General features: G+C 36.7%; 3 protein-coding genes across 4 annotated transcripts in view; all 3 read left to right on the forward strand.

Annotated features, from left to right (window-relative positions):
* The window catches only part of LOC127813066 (disease resistance protein RUN1-like), a 99,715-nt gene extending 93,944 nt beyond the window's left edge, over positions 1-5,771 (forward strand). The window contains 1 exon segment of the mRNA XM_052353795.1: positions 4,829-5,771. Within this exon segment, the coding sequence (XP_052209755.1) occupies positions 4,829-5,211 (383 nt within the window). The 3' untranslated portion in view covers positions 5,212-5,771.
* Positions 1-17,323, forward strand: part of LOC127813073 (disease resistance protein RPV1-like) — a 95,124-nt gene that overhangs the window by 68,873 nt on the left and 8,928 nt on the right. The gene's annotated exons all lie outside the window — the stretch shown is intronic.
* LOC127813068 (disease resistance protein RPV1-like) overlaps positions 139-17,323 on the forward strand; it is a 29,510-nt gene continuing 12,325 nt past the window's right edge. Inside the window, exons 1-4 of one of the 2 annotated variants that reach the window (XM_052353797.1) lie at positions 139-1,089; positions 1,824-2,925; positions 3,015-3,407; positions 3,512-4,291. In XM_052353797.1, coding sequence (XP_052209757.1) covers positions 542-1,089; positions 1,824-2,925; positions 3,015-3,407; positions 3,512-4,291 — 2,823 coding nt within the window. In that variant the 5' untranslated portion in view covers positions 139-541. The remainder of the gene's footprint in view (positions 1,090-1,823; positions 2,926-3,014; positions 3,408-3,511; positions 4,292-17,323) is intronic. The other variant, XM_052353798.1, reaches the window with a different exon arrangement.

Genomic DNA, 17,323 nt, shown 5'->3' on the forward strand with positions numbered 1-17,323 from the left:
AAGCATTTGAGGATTCTCTTGATGGTTCTTAAAAATTGCATGTCAAAACACCAAATTGTCATCGGCGAATTGAAGGTCAGTAATTTCCATTCAATTGCTACCAACACCAACACCAACACCAACACCAACACCAACACGCACCCTTAAAGACCTCCAAATTAGTTGCTTTCTTGAAAAGAACGGCGAGAGGAGACCCTGTTTTATTTTCCTACCCTTCCCATCAAGAAGAAGCTACCAGCTATTGCACCATTAGAAAGAACTTTGATCCATCCAACCTATCAATTCGCATAGCACTTCAGCCAGATATTTCCAACTTATATCCCTAAATTAATATCGTCCATGAAATTCTGCCCCGCTTTTGGTCGCGCTCTCTCTCTTTCCCCTAAATCTCTGTGTCTTCCCTGACGACTTCCATCTACTTCAGAGTTGACGATGCTCTCTAGTCTCTACCCGATCGTTCTGATGATGAATCCAAGAGGTAGACTTTGATTGATCTCCAGTTTTCTCCAGCAGATCCATTCTTCTCTGCTCCCTCTGTTCAATGACTACTACTACAAGAGCCGAAGAGCCCACCTCCTCCTCTTTCGCTTCTCGGAGCAGCGGCAGCTATGACGTGTTCTTGAGCTTCAGTGGCGAGGACACTCGCTGGACCTTCGCCGACCACCTCTATACGGCTCTTAGGAACGCCGGATTTCGCACCTTCAGAGACGATGATGAAATCCAAAGAGGAGAAAGCATCAACGTTCAGCTGCAAAGGGCAATCGAAGAGTCGAGGGTTTCAATTGTTGTCTTGTCCAGAAACTACGCGTCTTCGAGCTGGTGCCTCGATGAGCTTGCGATGATCCTCGGAAGACGACGGAGGAGGGACTCTGGCCACGTGGTTCTGCCGGTGTTCTACGGCGTGGATCCGTCGGAGGTCAGGAAACAAAAGGGAGTTTATGCGGAGGCATTTGCGAGGTATGAAGAGCGATTCAAGTTCGAGGTGGGCGAGGGTGAAGCAGCAAAGGGGTGGAAGGAGAAATTGAAGGGGTGGAGGGAAGCGCTGGAGGAAGTTGCTGGTTTAGCAGGAATGCCAGATGGAGTTGATAGGTAACTGTTTGCATCCCACTTCTTTGTCCATAGTTATGAATGGACTTTAATTTAATTAGAATATTAATTAAATATTTTAAGGAGCAAAAATATATCAAAAAAAGTAAATTTGACTAATCATAATAGTAAAAATATTAATTGAAACAATTTGCCATTGTAAAATTTCCAATTTTTTTAAAAAAATTAAAATTTAAGACCAATATCATTAAAATTGTAATATTACAATATCATGAATATAATTTTGGTAGTTTTTATATTGTAATATTATCAAATTAATTAGATCATAACTATAATATAGCAATATAAAATTATATTACCAGCAATATCATAAATGGTGTATTTATTAGATCATAACTATACTATAGCTAATTCCCCTACGGACACTGCTTGTGAAGCAATGTCTTTACAAGAAGACATATTCTATTAGAAATAGAGTCCATTAACGTTCTAAAAGATAATGGATTCAAGTGTGAAAACGTATCTTATTGTCATTTAATAGAGTTCTTTTGCCATCTGATTTCTTTGATTTATTTTATTTTTCCATTGTTCTTTTCATATTTTTGGCATCATCCTAATGGTATTAATTTTAAGTTCAGACGAATGCAGTTTTTCCATAGACCATGATAATTTTCATAATATGTTAGTTTTTCGCAGAGAAAATTTTAATTTATTTAAGTTAACAGATGCTTAGCGATTGATGAGCTATCACTTTCTGTATGGATTGCAAACTATAGGTACGAGTCAAAGCTTATCCAAAAAATTATCAAGGAAGTTGAAGACAAGCTAAGCCGGCCAAGAGTTTTGAATGTTGCCCTTTACCCCATTGGACTAGATTCCCGTGCTGAAAGCATTAATTTGTGGTTACAAGATGGAGGGCTTGATGTTAGACTTATTGCCATTTGTGGGATGGGTGGAATTGGCAAGACAACCATTGCTAAATTTGTGTACAACTCAAACTCTTCAAAATTTGAAGGTAGTAGCTTCCTAGCAAATGTAAGAGAAATTTCTGGACAACAAAACGGTTTAATTCGTTTACAAAGTCAACTTCTTTCAGATATTCTAAGCAGAAGAGAGGTAGAAATACACAATGTTGATGAAGGGATTCTTAAGATTAAAGAAGTTATTGGTTGTAAAAGAGTTCTTATAATTCTTGATGATGTTGATAAATGGGAACAATTAGATGCAGTCTTTGGAATGAAGGATTGGCTTTCTCCAGGTAGTAAATTGATCATAACTACTAGACATGAGCAATTAGTAAGAGCTCATGAGTGTTGGAAAGTACACAAGGTAGAAAAGTTGGATCACGACGAATCCCTACAGCTTTTCAGTTGGTATGCCTTTGGACAAAGCCATCCTATTGATGGTTATTTGATAGGCTCAAAAAAGGCAGTGGATTATTGCGGAGGGATTCCATTGGCTGTTAAAATTTTGGGTCGTTTCCTATCTGGCACAAGTTTAGATGTGTGGAAAAGTCAACTACAAAAATTAATAGCAATTCCTCACAATGAAATCCTTGAAATACTCAAATTAAGTTACGACTCTTTACAAGATGACCACGACAAAAATTTATTCCTCGATATTGCTTGCTTCTTTGTCGGAGGGGACATAGACACCACAATTACAATCCTAAAGGGCTGTTATGATTTCGCATTGGCCGGAATTCAAAATCTTATTGATAGAAATATGTTAACCATTGAACATAATCGACTGGTGATGCATCAATTGATTCAGGAAATGGGAAGGGAAATTGTCCGGCAAAAATCACCTGAAGAGTTAGGAGAACGCAGCAGGCTCTGGAATCACAAGGATTCCTTGAGTGTCTTGAAGGGAAAAATTGTATGAATTAACTATACTTATTTATTTTGTACGTATTTGTGAAAAGATGCTATTTATTTATCAATGCTCCCCCTCCTTTTCTTTGTCAGGGCACAAGAAAAATCAGAGGCCTTGTTCTTGACATGCATTTCTTGAAGGAAGATGAGTCTGAGTGGAATAGCTTTGAGCCCAACAGCCCCTCTAAAAAGGGGAAGAGATTTCCCTTTGGTATCTTCTTTGGTTTCCCTTTAGGCATTGCCACAAAAAATTCAAATGTAGCTTTTTTGGAAGGTGATGCATTTTCAAGGATGTCCAATCTACAACTTCTACAGATTAGTCATGTACAATTATTTGGAAACTATGAAAATTTCCCCAAAGGATTGAGGTGGTTGCATTGGTCTCATTTCCCTTTACAAATGATACCCAATGATTTTCCTTTGGACAAGCTGGTTGCTCTTGAAATGCCTTATAGCTGCTTGAAAAAGGTTTTGAATGGAGCCAAGGTTTGTTTCCTATTTCCTTTTCTTTTTATTTCTTCTATTAATTTGTATTTTCATTAGATTTTTAATCAAATTATTAATATTTGTTCTCTCTTGTTGTTTTACAGTGCCTCCGATTACTAAAAATCCTTAATTTAAGTCATTCCCATTATTTTGTTGAGACTCCTGATTTCTCAAGATTGCCGAATCTCAAGAGACTTATACTTGAAAATTGTACTAGGTTGGTTAAGGTTGATGGATCGATTGGATGCCTAGAAAGACTTGTTTTCTTAAACTTGAGAAATTGTCAAAGCTTGAGGGAGCTTCCACAAAACTTTTATAAGCTAAAATCTCTGGCAACACTTGACCTTAGCGGTTGCTTAAATCTTGGAAATTTTTCAGCAGAGCTGGGTAATATGAATTCTTTGGCAGTGCTTCTACCAGATGGAACTGCAATAAATCCATTATTCTCTATCACTTGGAAGGTGAAAGCATGGCTTTTGTCTTCATGGCCTTGGCCACTAAATCCAAGAAGTCGGCCAGAATTTTCATGGGTTTCTTTTCCAGAGTCTTTGGTAGGTTTAAGTCTTGCAAATTGCAATCTGTCTGATGACAGTTTCCCTAGGGATTTTAGCAGCCTATCCTCATTGCGGAAGTTGAATTTGAGCGAGAATCCGATTCGTAGCCTCCCAAATTGCATTAGGGATCATTTTGGGCTCAAGAGTCTATGGTTACACTCATGCCCAAGGCTTTTGACACTTGACGGGCTGCCTAAAAGTTTAGAAGATGTGCAGGTTGATGGATGTAAATTATTGGAAAAAATAAGCTTTGACTCAGCAGATTTTACGGGAAAAATTTTAACTTATCGTCATTGCCGGAGGCTAGTTGAGATTTCTGGCTTATACAAAGTAAAACCCTTAGAAAGTGATGATGCAGAGTTAATTAACAATTTGGGCTTTTGTGACTTCTTCGAAGGCATGGGAAAATCATATATAGAGTTTTCATCAATCTCTGCATCACATGAAACGTGGATGTCTCCTACCCCAGTGCGCTCTCTCTCTCTCGCTCTCTCTCTCTCTCATGGGGCTGTATATTACTGTTTAACTTATGTTGTTTTTTTGTATAGGTATTACACCAGTCTTGTACAATTTACACTTATGTTCGTGGAAGCAAGATGCCTATCAGATTCAATCTTAAGAATGTAGGATCCTCAATATCTTTTACCGTGCCTTCCGATGCTAATTTCAGAACTCAAGGATTGTCTGTATGTTCTATTTATGCTGAATCTAATGATCGTCGGTTTGAAGAACAATGCTTACGCACAATTATCAGTAATGCAACCAAGCAAGTGAAATGGAGCTATTGCCCAGAACTTTTGGGTTTTCCACTAAATGAAGAGGACGTGACGTGGTTAAGTTATTGGAAGTTTGAGGATCAGTTGGAAGGTGGAGATGAAGTGAATATTTCAGTTACAAGTGCTTGTTTTCAAGTGAAGGAGGTTGGGGTTCATGTTGTGTACAAGGAGGAGGCAGAAGAAAAGAAGAGCACACAATCTCTTAGTTTAGAAGTTCTCCAACAAACTCATTCATATGGGAATGTAGTTCCTAGTTTTTGTAAAGGGGATTGTGAGGATTGCAAGAAGTTTTCAGTGCCTGGAGATCCAGCAAGCACTAGATTCGTTCTTCCTGCTGATGCTGATCGTTGCCCCGAGATTATGTTGAAAAATCCTTGCCCCGAGATTATGTGGAAAATGCTCACGGGCCCTGCAATTATCATTTGGCCACGTCTTGATTTCATTTTTGAGACAGACATGACGGTAAAAAATTAGGAAAATGCTAGAGAGTCCGACGGGTTTACCGACGGGCTTATCAAAAGAGGGCAGAAAGACCATTTTGCCCCCATGCCCTGCTCTCCCCCTCCTCCTCCCGTGGATTCCCCCCTTGCTCTGCGCCTCCCTTGCCTGCCATGACCACCGATTGCCTCTTCGCCGTGCCTCGTTGCAGTCGCCCAACTTAGCCTCGTCGCCTCGCCTCGTCTACTGTTGGTGAGGCGAGGCAGCAATGACGACGAGGCGACGGAGGCGAGGCCGGGCAACTGCAGCGAGGTGCGGAGGAGATGCGAGGGGCAGCCATGGTAGGCAGGGAAGGCGTAGAGCCAGGGGGGCAGTGGCCCGCTTTGCAAATTTGCAAAGCGGGCGGGGCAAAATTGTCATTTTCCCCCTCTTTGTGAGCCGCTCTGTAGGCCCGTCGGGCCTTATAAAGCGACTCAAAAAATTATTGTGATGGGCCCACTAAATAAATCATAAGTTTTTTTTTTTTTTTTTCAAATGCTATTTCATGTCCGTTTAGTTTAAAGTTGAAACTACTCTACCGTTGATGGAATTATTCTATCCTACCAATCAAATAATGATGAGAGCAAGTGGGCCTCGCGTTCATGCTGCTGCTTGTGTATAATAAAGTGGGAAATTCCTTTATAATATATTAATAAATTTATTTATAATTTTATAAATATATTATTTGAACGTAAATACATACATATATTATATATACACGTCATATATATTATTTAAATAAAAAAATATGTATATACACATCATCATTATATTAAAGGAAAATTTTGGAGGGCCAGAAAGCCCTTACCGACGGCTTTACCGAAAGTCTTGATTCGACAAAAATGTCCCTAACAAATTGGTAATATTTCTCGCAAACCAAATAGGGTCGGTCTTCCTCATCCTCATCCTTTCAATTCCTAACCAGGAGCGGCCGTCTCTCTCAATCGCACCCCCTTCCTTTCCATGCGGCCATTCCCGTCCTCGTCAACTGAAGGATTGTTCTCGAGTCACTCCGTCTCTCTTATCTCCGTCGACGAGACCATCAGAACACCAGGAGCGGTCGTCTCTCTCTCTCATCTCCGTCTGCTGTAGCAGTTTCTAAAACAATGATAAATTTGTGGGTGCGTTTTTTTGTTTCTTAAGACTGAATTTGTTTCTGTAGATTTATCCTGTTCTTTTATCTTACGCATGTTTTGAGGTGTCTGTCAATATCCGAAGAAAACTAACTAAATTTTTATGTAAAAAGCTCTCATTTCTGAAATTCTGATGAATAATGGCAGATGCTTTAGTTTGAAATTAAAGATCAATTACAGGAAGCCGTATCATTTTGAAGACATTGGGATTTTCCTGTGGATTTACTCTTGTTCTGATTTTATTCTCTCCCTTTCGTTGGCAATCTCAAAAACCCACAAGTTTTTCCTCTTTTCAGCAAGCAGATCTTTTAGATCTAAATAAAATCAACAACAAATCTAAATCTCTCTTTAAGCAAAAGCCTTTAACTAAAATCAAACTAAAATATGAAGATCTTGACAAACTAAAAGCCCTTGACAAACTAAAATCTGAAGGAAGAAACCGAAGGAAGAAACCTAAAAATTTTCTCGGTAAGCCTTAAAAATTTTTCCCCAAGCGCTTCTAACCTAAATAATATCTCGCGATATTTTATCAATCAAAATATCGCGAGATATCACTTATGTAAACCCGTCGGTAAACACGTTTGGCCCGGTAGAAGAGCTCTATATTAAATTTGATTGATTTGAGTAGAGTCTCCCATCTCCAAGAAACCCATTCTGGCAGTCTCACTATCTCCTAGGTTTCTTTGCCTGTTCCGTTCATTTCCTTTCCCTCCTCTCTCTTCCTTTTGTTGCCTGTTCCTTCCTCTTCTTCTCCAATAAAGAGATAGTCTGTCTGCGCATGTTCTGTTCCTTTTCATCTCTTTTCGGCACTGGGCAGGGACGATGATGCTCCAACAATTACAAACTATTGCTGCTGCTGGGAAGAAACGAAAAGGAGACTAGAGACTCAATCGTGGCTGCCACTGCCTCGTCGATTGTCGATCGCCTCTGCATCTTCCCTCTCCGCCTTTGCACACCCCTCCTAATGTGTTTTTTGTTCTGGTAAAGCTTGTCAACCGAATTTACGAACTAAGCTCAGGTTTGTCGAGTCGAGCTACCAACAATCTCATTTATAAGAAATTTTATATATTGTAAAAGGATATAATAAATTGTACACCCATAAAAAGCAGTTAAAATACAATTACATCAAATGTCATTCCTCCTTGATAAACCTTGAGCTAATAATACTGATAGGTCGGCCTGGGCAGTTCTTGCCACTGTATATTCTGGCTGTATATGCTTTAATAACTAAACCTTTCAAGAAGGAAACCGAATCCAACAAAATAAGGATTACTTCTTATCTTGTTCAATTGAGCCAATGGCTGAGAAGAATTAGTACGTAATTAATGAATTACCAATGTAAGTATCAAAATCTGTCCTGCGGGCTTCGATGCTGTTTGAGACTTTGTGCTCGCTGTGCCACATCCCTCTGTATGTAGATCGCAGAAAAGGGAGGAATTAAACCATAATTCTGTTTCTAGCAAATGGATCCTACTCCTAGAACTGGATTAATTAGCTGATCATTATTCAGTATTCACCTGAATTTTCCATGCGAATTTAACCTCATTAATTGCTGATGTCCAAATAGATACTGAAGTCCAAGTGGTCTCTCACACGTTTATCATACCTACGTATTAACTATAATCTCTTTTAAAAATTTAATATTTTTTTATATTAAGAAAAACTATATGTAGTTTCTTTGGACATGAAATAATTACAAAAAATACCCACAAAATTTAAGAAAATACAGTGAACACCCTTGAGATTTAATACTACATTGTAATTTTTCGTTGTTGTTGTTAGTTATTCTCAGTTAAAATATTTTTAAATAACTGAAATGCCCTTATTGTTTTTATTGTGAATATATATATTGTCAGCTATATATCGTCCTCATACAGTGAATACCCTTGTTTTTATTGTCAGCTATTAAAAAGATGTGAGCAAACGCATAGAACCTCACTTGATTTTTACAGTTGTATGCACAATTGGTAATATAATTATTTCTAATACAATATCTTTGTTATTATATATATATATATATTTTTATTTTTATTAAAAATAAAAATATTCAATGACTATTTATATTTCATTATAGCATTTAGTTTTGATGAACTGTTAATGTAAACAAAATAATTATAAAATCCTGCCAATTTTCACATATACCATTAGATTAATTCTTTTTCTACTAGTTTTGTGTGCAAATGATCGGTTCGGTTATCGAATTGATCGAAATTCATTAACTAATTAAACGAATTGAGAAATAAAATTGAATTGAACTGATCGATGAATCCAAAAAATTAAATTAACTCATAATCAAAAAAATTGAACACAAATTGTATAAACTGAACCGAAACTATTAAGCTGAATAAATGCCAAAGAAATTGAAGAAAACCAAAGTAACCGATAAAAAAACATACCAAATCAAAGAAAACGACGTTATTTTATAGACATCAAAACAATATTATTTTAAAAATCGATCAGTTCAGTTAGTTCAATTCTTCCAACCAAAAAATAGAATCGAAAATCAAAAACCAAACTTTTGAGAAAATTAATCGAATTAAACCGATGTAAGAAAAAAATCGAATCAAACAGACAAGTTCAATCGATTCAGTTCGATTAGTTTGAGTAAACCAAACTTTTGTTCTCCCCTACCTAAAAAGTAAGGCCTCGTTTGTTCAATATAACATTTCACATTGGAAATTTACTTTTATATAAAATATTTCATATACATGCTATCTCTTTTTGGTGTTTCACCATACTAATGTTAATGAACAGTTAATTATTTTGTAATCGAAAACATATTTAATTAGATAGATAGATGCTTTCCAAAATCCACGACTGAGAGCAATAAGTATAAAATTTAAAATTCAAATTCAGAATTTAATTTTCCAAATTCATTTCTTGTCATCCTTCTATAGATTACTGTTGGTTTTGTGTTTCCTAATAAGGCCCAAGGCTGTGACGATTTTTCGGGTGGGTTTTATCTTCATAGGCTTTGGCCCAAGATTGAAGAACCAAAGTCCGTCACCACTTTTAGGCAGCCCATTTTAGAAGCCGAGTCACAAACCCTATTCCCACTTTAGAGGAGAAATAGGCCTTAACCCATTTGCTCAAGTGGGAGGGAAGCCCACTGTTCTGAGCCCAAAAGCCCAAGGCTTAAGCCTACATATAAAAGGCTGGTGTGCGGCCCATTTCTTTGATGTTTCTCTCTCTCTATCTCTGCTGAACCTTAGCTCATCTCTCTTTCTCTCTCTCTCTCTCTCTCTCTCTCTCTCTCTCTCTCGTATCTCCTTGCTTGGCCGATTGCTTCCTTCGTGGTTTCCTTTTGCTGCTGATCTTCGATGGCTCTATTTCCATGTCGATCCGATGCTTCTTTCCATGTTAAGAGACAACATTTGTCCTTGTTGATCTTGGTCGATTTGTTGGTGTCGCATGCCCTATTTAGGGGGTTTCGATCATCCATTCTCGGGAAGCATTTCTCTTTGCTTTGTGCTTTCTACCCTTTGTCTTTGTGACCGATCTATCTTATGTGGTAACCTACTGTGTGTGGCTTTGATCGTTTGGATGAGAGAAGGCTTCGTTTGTGTTCGATTGAGAGGTGTTGGGGCTTTTTAGGTTTTCGATTTGAGGACTGGTTTGAGGGTTTCGTTGTGGCTTGTGGTTCCTATTCGTTGGCGTTATCAAAATGGTGAACTGACTCTTCAGATTTAAGCCTTGAATCGATTTTATACAGGGAGTTTATACTTCGTGTTTATCTTCTTGTTGTTATTTTCAGTACTTTGTGTATTGTCAATATGTTTGATTAAATCTGGTTCGATGTTATTGCACTAACCTTTTCTGTTTTGAAGAGATTTTTTGCAACAATTACATTTTTTTTTATAAGGTAAAGGTTAATACACAGAGCAAAAATTTGACTTCCTATTGATACGTGTCGAATCCAACAAATAATAAATTCTTGTTCTTAAAAATGTAAATTGTAATAGTGACGAGCAATGTCATATGCACAGGTAAGGGCGAACCTAGGAATTTAGGTTGGGGGGCTGAAATTTAAAAAGTTAATGTAATAAAATTTTTATATAATCAAAAAGTTAGTACAATAAATTTTCATTAAACTTGTGCTTAATGAGAATTTGAAACAAAAAAATTCACCTACAACAAAGTCTACATCTATTATTGTTGATTCAAATATTCAATAACATATTCGCAATAACAAATTCCAAGCTTCCAGCCACACCAATTCCTAAGTTCCTAGCTAAATGCAGTAGTCAAATAGGTAAGCAGACGCAACAATCAAGCATAAACAACAAAATCACTTACTTAAAACTTGCTAAAAAAAGGCAGCGATTTCAACAACGAATCAAGCATAAACAAATAAAAATAAATATGGGCAAAAAATAGAAAAACTATCGAGATTTAACTGTCAATCGAGATAATCAAAGAATTGAAAGAAGAGAAAACATACCTGGGCTCGAATGAAACAAATCTGGATGTTTGGGGGGAAGGGTAAAACAAAGACCTGAATGGCTGAATCAGAGGCAAGAGTCAGGGTAGCAAGCAAGAGGGCGAGGCTGACTGGCTGAACGAGCATGAGGGCGAGGGCGAGTGAGACCAAGAGAGACTGAGAAAGGCAATTAGGCAGAGAGCGAGGGCGAGGCCGCGAGAGGCAGTGAAAGCCGGAGGGTGAGCGAGAGCAAGAGAGGCAGAGAGCGAGGGCGGGCGAGAGCGAGAGGAAGGGAAAGGCAGCGAGAGCCAGAGGGTGACCAAGAGCAAGAGAGGTAGAGAACGAGGGTGAGAGGCAGCAAGGGCGAACGAGAGCAAGAGGGGCTGAGCTCAAGCGAGAGCAAGAGGAAGCCAGCGAAAGCAAGTGAGAGCAAGAGAGAGCTAAAGAGCGAGGGCATGTGCGAGGGGATAAGCAAGAGAAGAGGAGGCAGAGAGCGAGAGACAGCGAGGGTGAGCCGTGAGCGAGAGGAAGGAGAAGAGAAGGGTAGGCTGAGGTGGGCTGGAGTGACTTTGGGCTGGGCTAATACTAAATAATCCAAAAAATTACTCTATAAATTTAATTTTTGTTGTGGGCTGCAATGGGCTGAAGCCCAGGGCAGCTCACACATAGATCCATCCCTGTGCACATGGATTGGTTAGATCTATTCCTTTAAAAACTTAAAATAAATGGAAGAAACAATTGGGGGTTTTAAATTTTGAAATTTAAACAATTAAAAACAAAATATTTTTCTAAATTAATAAGGCGAATCAAAATGTAAAAAGATTAAAGTAATCAATAGAGACGCTTCCGGTATAAGGGATTTATCCACCAATAGTTATGACACTGATCATTGATGCCAAAGTCACTAATTTTTCTTGAATATTTGACCTTAGAAAGAACAACAAACTCTGTTCATTCAATGTTTCCCTTACTTCTTAGTTAATTAAAACAAACTCTTCAATTAACCCTTACCTTCAAACAACCCTAGAACAAGCTTTCTAGAATTTAATTCAAAGGCATCATTAAACTTTGTGGAAACAAGACCAAATCTGAACAATAAACACACAAGCTCAGTTTATTTAATTCAACACATGTACTCCTTAGGAATTGAACGAAAACTTGTCCATAATCATCAATCCTAGTTGCTACTTATGCAAGAAATACCAAACAATTACGAATTTGGTATTCAAACTAGCAATTGATCATGCATCAAGAATTGAATAGCGGTAGCCTACGCAATCAAAACACACAATCATAAACATTAAAATCAGAAGATACATGAATATTCAAGAGAAAATCAGATTGCAAATAAACTCCAAAAGATCTCACAGTGTTCTTCACCATGGTTTCAAAATATCCTTCTACCGAAAAACCAAAGTTTAGCCACACATAAAGATAGAAAGAACACAAAAATAAGAGAAAATATGAAAAGAATGCTTCTTCCTCCTCTTGGATGTGCTTCTCTTCCTCTTTTTCTTCCTGAACGTCCTCCTATTCTCGAGCTTGGATCAAGATCTTAAAGAGCCCCCAACAAAGAATCCAAATTAGCCAAAGAATTAGGGCTTCCTAGACTCCCGTAACTTATGAGCCCGTTTTGGATCAAATAAAAAGTTTTTTGGTCTTCAGTCCCTTCTTAAGAATTGTAGTTTAGAATGTGTAGATGAATTTAGGCTTTTGAATCACTTGATTTGGACATCAAAAGCTCAAGTTATATCCTTTTAAATATTCAATATTCGTATAGAATTCTATTCTGATTAGGATTTGACCCAGCTTTTCGACCCTAACGTTGAAGCAATGTTGGAGGAGCAAACGAACTTGGATTTGGACAAATAATACCATTCTGGAAAGCCCAAGAAGTCTTCTACAAAAACTTTGAAGACTCATTCATGTTCTTGAATTCTTAATATGGTCAAAAATCTGAAAAAAGCTCAAAAGATCAAAATTTTAAAATCTGAAATTTTCTAAGTAAAAGCCCAATTTATTCTAACATATCCAAAATTATTTTAACCATAAAAATAAGTATAAATCAATACAATAAAGCATAAATCTCACCCAAAAGACTATATATAAGGGAAATAAATATATGAAATTATGCATTCATTGCCTACCTTTAAAGTCTAATATAAATAAATTATTACTTAATTTTCAAAAAGGGAAAATAGCAAAAGAAACTCAAATATTTTAGTGAATTCATAAATTTGTCTAAACGTTTTAATTTTGTCAATTATATCCCAATTAGTTCAATTAAATGTAATTTTATCCAACACTTAAAATTAATTTGGGAAGTGTGTGTCATTGTTGACCTAGTACGTCACCTATCATAAAAAATATAAGTGAGACCCATATGTACATATATGAAAAAAATAAAATTATACATGTGAATTCCACTCACATGTATATATGTGATTCCCACTCATATATATATATATATATATATATTTAATGGCATGCCATATCAGCAATTACACATGCCTCTCAAATTAATGTTAGGTATTGAATAAAACTAGTGCACCACCCATGCGATGCACAGATATCACAAGAAAAAAAATAATCATTAAAGCGAAAGTTACATAATTTAGTAGTTATAACAAATTAACATCATAATAAAGAAATAGAAAATAAACAAAATAATCATGTTGCAATAATGAGAAATGAACAAATATACAACAAAATTAGTTATTCAATTATTCCGGAACATGTATGCCCCTTTTTGTCTAACTTTTTCTTATTTTTTGACATTTTGTATGCTTTTATTATGGTCTTTCTACTAACACATATGTGTGTCTTTAACAAAAGATTGTATCCAACGTCTATAGTATTCGTGACTTGTTAGAATGAAGTTAACGTCTACCATTTCTAACACACTATTTTCACTTTGATGCACAAAATAATAAAAATGTGGCATGTCTTATTATGAACTCTCAGTAGCAAGATAGTTGATTACTCAGTATAAATGGTGATTTCTCGATTCATTTTATTAATTATTTGATTGAAAATGTTTCTCGTTCATTATGATTTCAATATCGTGTATGTTATTAAACTATAGCTCAATTATGATAAATTCTTGTGCGATATGCTAGAAAGAATAATTTGTGCAGTGAAAAAAAAAAAAAAGAATATAGGTAAGAATGTAGGAATGTTAAACACTCACTATAAATTAGTGGATTAAAAAAAATATACAAATAAATAGAAGTGAAAGAACATAAAAAATAAGCAAATACATAAGTGTGAATCAGTTACAAAAAAAAAAAAAACTAAATAATAAAAGAAAAAAAAAACATGTATATCAAACAAATTGCCTAGATATAAATCCAGTAATGTCACGACCCGAAAACTGATATGTCATGACCGGCACTAATTCCTAGGCCCAGCGGCCCCAAAATGGACTAGTAAGCCTCTTCTCTAGCTCGATTTGAATAAAATAATATTACTGACAAGATATAGAACATGAATAAAATACTAATTCACCTTCCAACATAATATCTCAATATTCCATATACAGCAGCTGTACAAAATAAGAATATCTATCACACTGCTGTCAAAAATACATACCCGATCCCGTATCTCGGACCCTTGGCACAATTATATGCCAACAAAAATAAAAGATAAAACATCAGACTCTACAATACGTGTATGTCTCCACAGAGCATCCTATAATACATCCGGAATCAAAAGAGGGTATAATATCATACCAGAAGATTTGCTGGACCAATAATCAAAAGGAGAATTCCCTGAAAATATTTTTAATAAAACAAGGTGAGTCTTGTGGACTCGCGAGTATAAGGTATGTCATGCCCACTAGGAGAGTATACAATAAAATGCTAGGATGATCATCATGAGTATAATAACGTAATAACAGTATAAATAGTGGAGATATGAACCATAAGTTTAAATAATTTGAGGTTTCAAAGGAAAACATAGTGTAGGAAAAATAGGTGCCTAAAGACAACCCCCATAAGTTGTTCCCTACCCACCTAAGTCCCCTATACTTTTGTATGAGATGCATGCACTGATTTCTGAGGACACACTAGTAGAAACTGGCCTAACGCCTACATACACATGCACACAAGTATATATATCGGCACATACATCATCATCACACAATATCATCATAAAGGCCCACGTGATAGCAGTGCTGAAACATACTATCCGTGTCTCTCATGGCCTTGGCATGCTAAGCCTCACAGTACCATGATCTTTTCCTGCTGTGAGTCACCAGGGAATCTACTAGATAGTCCTCTAATAATAATGCAAATGATACCCTAATTTATGCACAAGTCATAATCATTTATCATTTCATGTGGTGCCTAAAATACACCATATTATTCAATATTTCACATTCTCAAAACAAGAAATCAATTAGGGTATCTTTCAGTTTATGTCTCTCCCAGTAGGATGAAAATATTTCATGCAAGTTAGAAACATTTAAGGGTATTTTTCTATGATCCGCATATAAAAATCATGTACGAGTTATGAATATAAAAATTTATACAAGTTTATAATATTTATGAATGAAACAGTATATACGTGCATAATATAAGGTAAACATAACATATCATGTCTATTCGCCTGGGAAACGATGACTCAAGTCCAAGTCTAGGGAGAAGACCGAACAAAATCCTGAGAATCTGAGCCTACAATAAATAGAATGGGGTGGTCACATTTAGGTAACAAGAGTAATGATGAAATGGAATTACCAAAAGCCCTAACCATTACCTAACATCTTGAATTGATTATTTAATACCTTGGCCCGTGCAATATTCAAATCTGGCATCATGGAATTCGTCGAGCTAAGCCATCGACTACGTCATCATGCCTCGCCTTACATGCTACGCGTAAATGTATAGTGGAACTACACACCCACTTATAGGCTGCAATAACATAATATATATATATATATTTATCCATAAACTAGTTTTCTTTTAATATAGATAATATATTTTTTTTATCTAAATTCCTCCTTTATCAAAAATACATACATATATATATATTTATAACTAAATTGATAAATTTTCTTAAAAACTTAATAATTAATTAATAATTTAATAAATGGTTTAAAAGGAATAAATTGCAATATTCTAGCCTCAGATAAAAGGAATCCATCAGAAATCAAGATTCGAAATAAACCCATGTCATCATCATAGGCTAGCCTAGAATGCACTCGGGGTCAGTCTTACTCGGTCTCGAGTCATCTAATAGGGCTTCGTCCTTAGGACTCCGATCAACAAAATGACTCGCCAATCATATCGCCAATTCTAGGAGACCTAAAGAGAACCCAAATTAGACCAACCTCGATATCTTGAGTAAGACCAACCTAACCAAGTCATCCTAGGTCCACGGACAAGCGACAAAGGAGAACAAGCCAAGTGGGCTAGCCCAAGGGTTGCCACAACTGGGTCAGTCATGCCCAACACATTGGGCCATCCTAAAACCCAATCGGGCCCCGCCATCCTAGGCTAAAACCTAACCCGACATACCCAACCCCAAAAGCCCTCATTTCCTTTTTCCTTATATTTTATTTATTTTTTATTTTTATTTTATTTTATTTTATTTTCTTTCTTTTTCTTTTCTTTTTTCCTTGCCATCAAACTGCTGCCGCCGGCGACCAGCCAAAAATGGCCGACCAATATACCGATACGAAGCCCTCGCTACGAATAACAACATATATTAAAATGAAACCCATCGGACGGTCAGATCTTAATAGATTTGAAAATTAATTTTCGGCCGAAAATAGGGGCAAATCTGGCCGTCGCCGTTTGCCGGCCGCCGGCCATTTTTTCGACGATCAGAAACTACCCCGAGGTGCGCAACACTAAAGAGAGCAACATACCCAAAAATGAGAAAGATCGGACGGCTAGATCTTTGTAGATCTAAAGTCAAAGTCTCGGCTAAAATGGGACAAAACACTGCCAACATCGCCCGCCACCGTGGCCGGCGATTTCCGGCGATCCAAGACCGCCACCCAACTCCCTCAAGCAAACCGACCATCATATCCAAAAATCATAGAAATCCAACGGTTGGATCTTCGTAGATCTAACCTCAAACATTCGGCCAACAAACCCCATCGCGCCTCAACCCTCATTTCACGAAAACACAAGCAAAACAAAAAAAAAAAATGAAGACAAAACACTTACCTCCTTGAAGATTGGGGGCACTTTGATGGTGAAAACGAAGTCGGATCGTCGATCGAACGGTTTGATCGTTTGAAATCGAAGGAAATCCGAGAGGGAGCAAGAGAGAGAGAGAGAGAGAGAGAGAGAGAGAGAGAGAGAGAGATTTTTCTGATTTGGGGGGGGGGCTGCCGAGCGCCTCCCCTTTTCTTTTTATATTTTATATTTTTCATTTTTTATTTAATTAATTATTATATATATAATTTAATTAAATTAATTCATTTTCTTTTTTTGAATCTTTACAAGTAATAACCAAAATATTTAGAAATAAAAAATTAGCAAACCAAGTTTACCTTGCATAAGAAATTATAACAAAAGCCAACAAATAAAATTCAATAGCAATTAAC

This window comes from Diospyros lotus, chromosome 11 (genome assembly GCF_014633365.1).
Source record: "Diospyros lotus cultivar Yz01 chromosome 11, ASM1463336v1, whole genome shotgun sequence".
In the NCBI taxonomy this organism is placed as follows: domain Eukaryota; kingdom Viridiplantae; phylum Streptophyta; class Magnoliopsida; order Ericales; family Ebenaceae; genus Diospyros; species Diospyros lotus.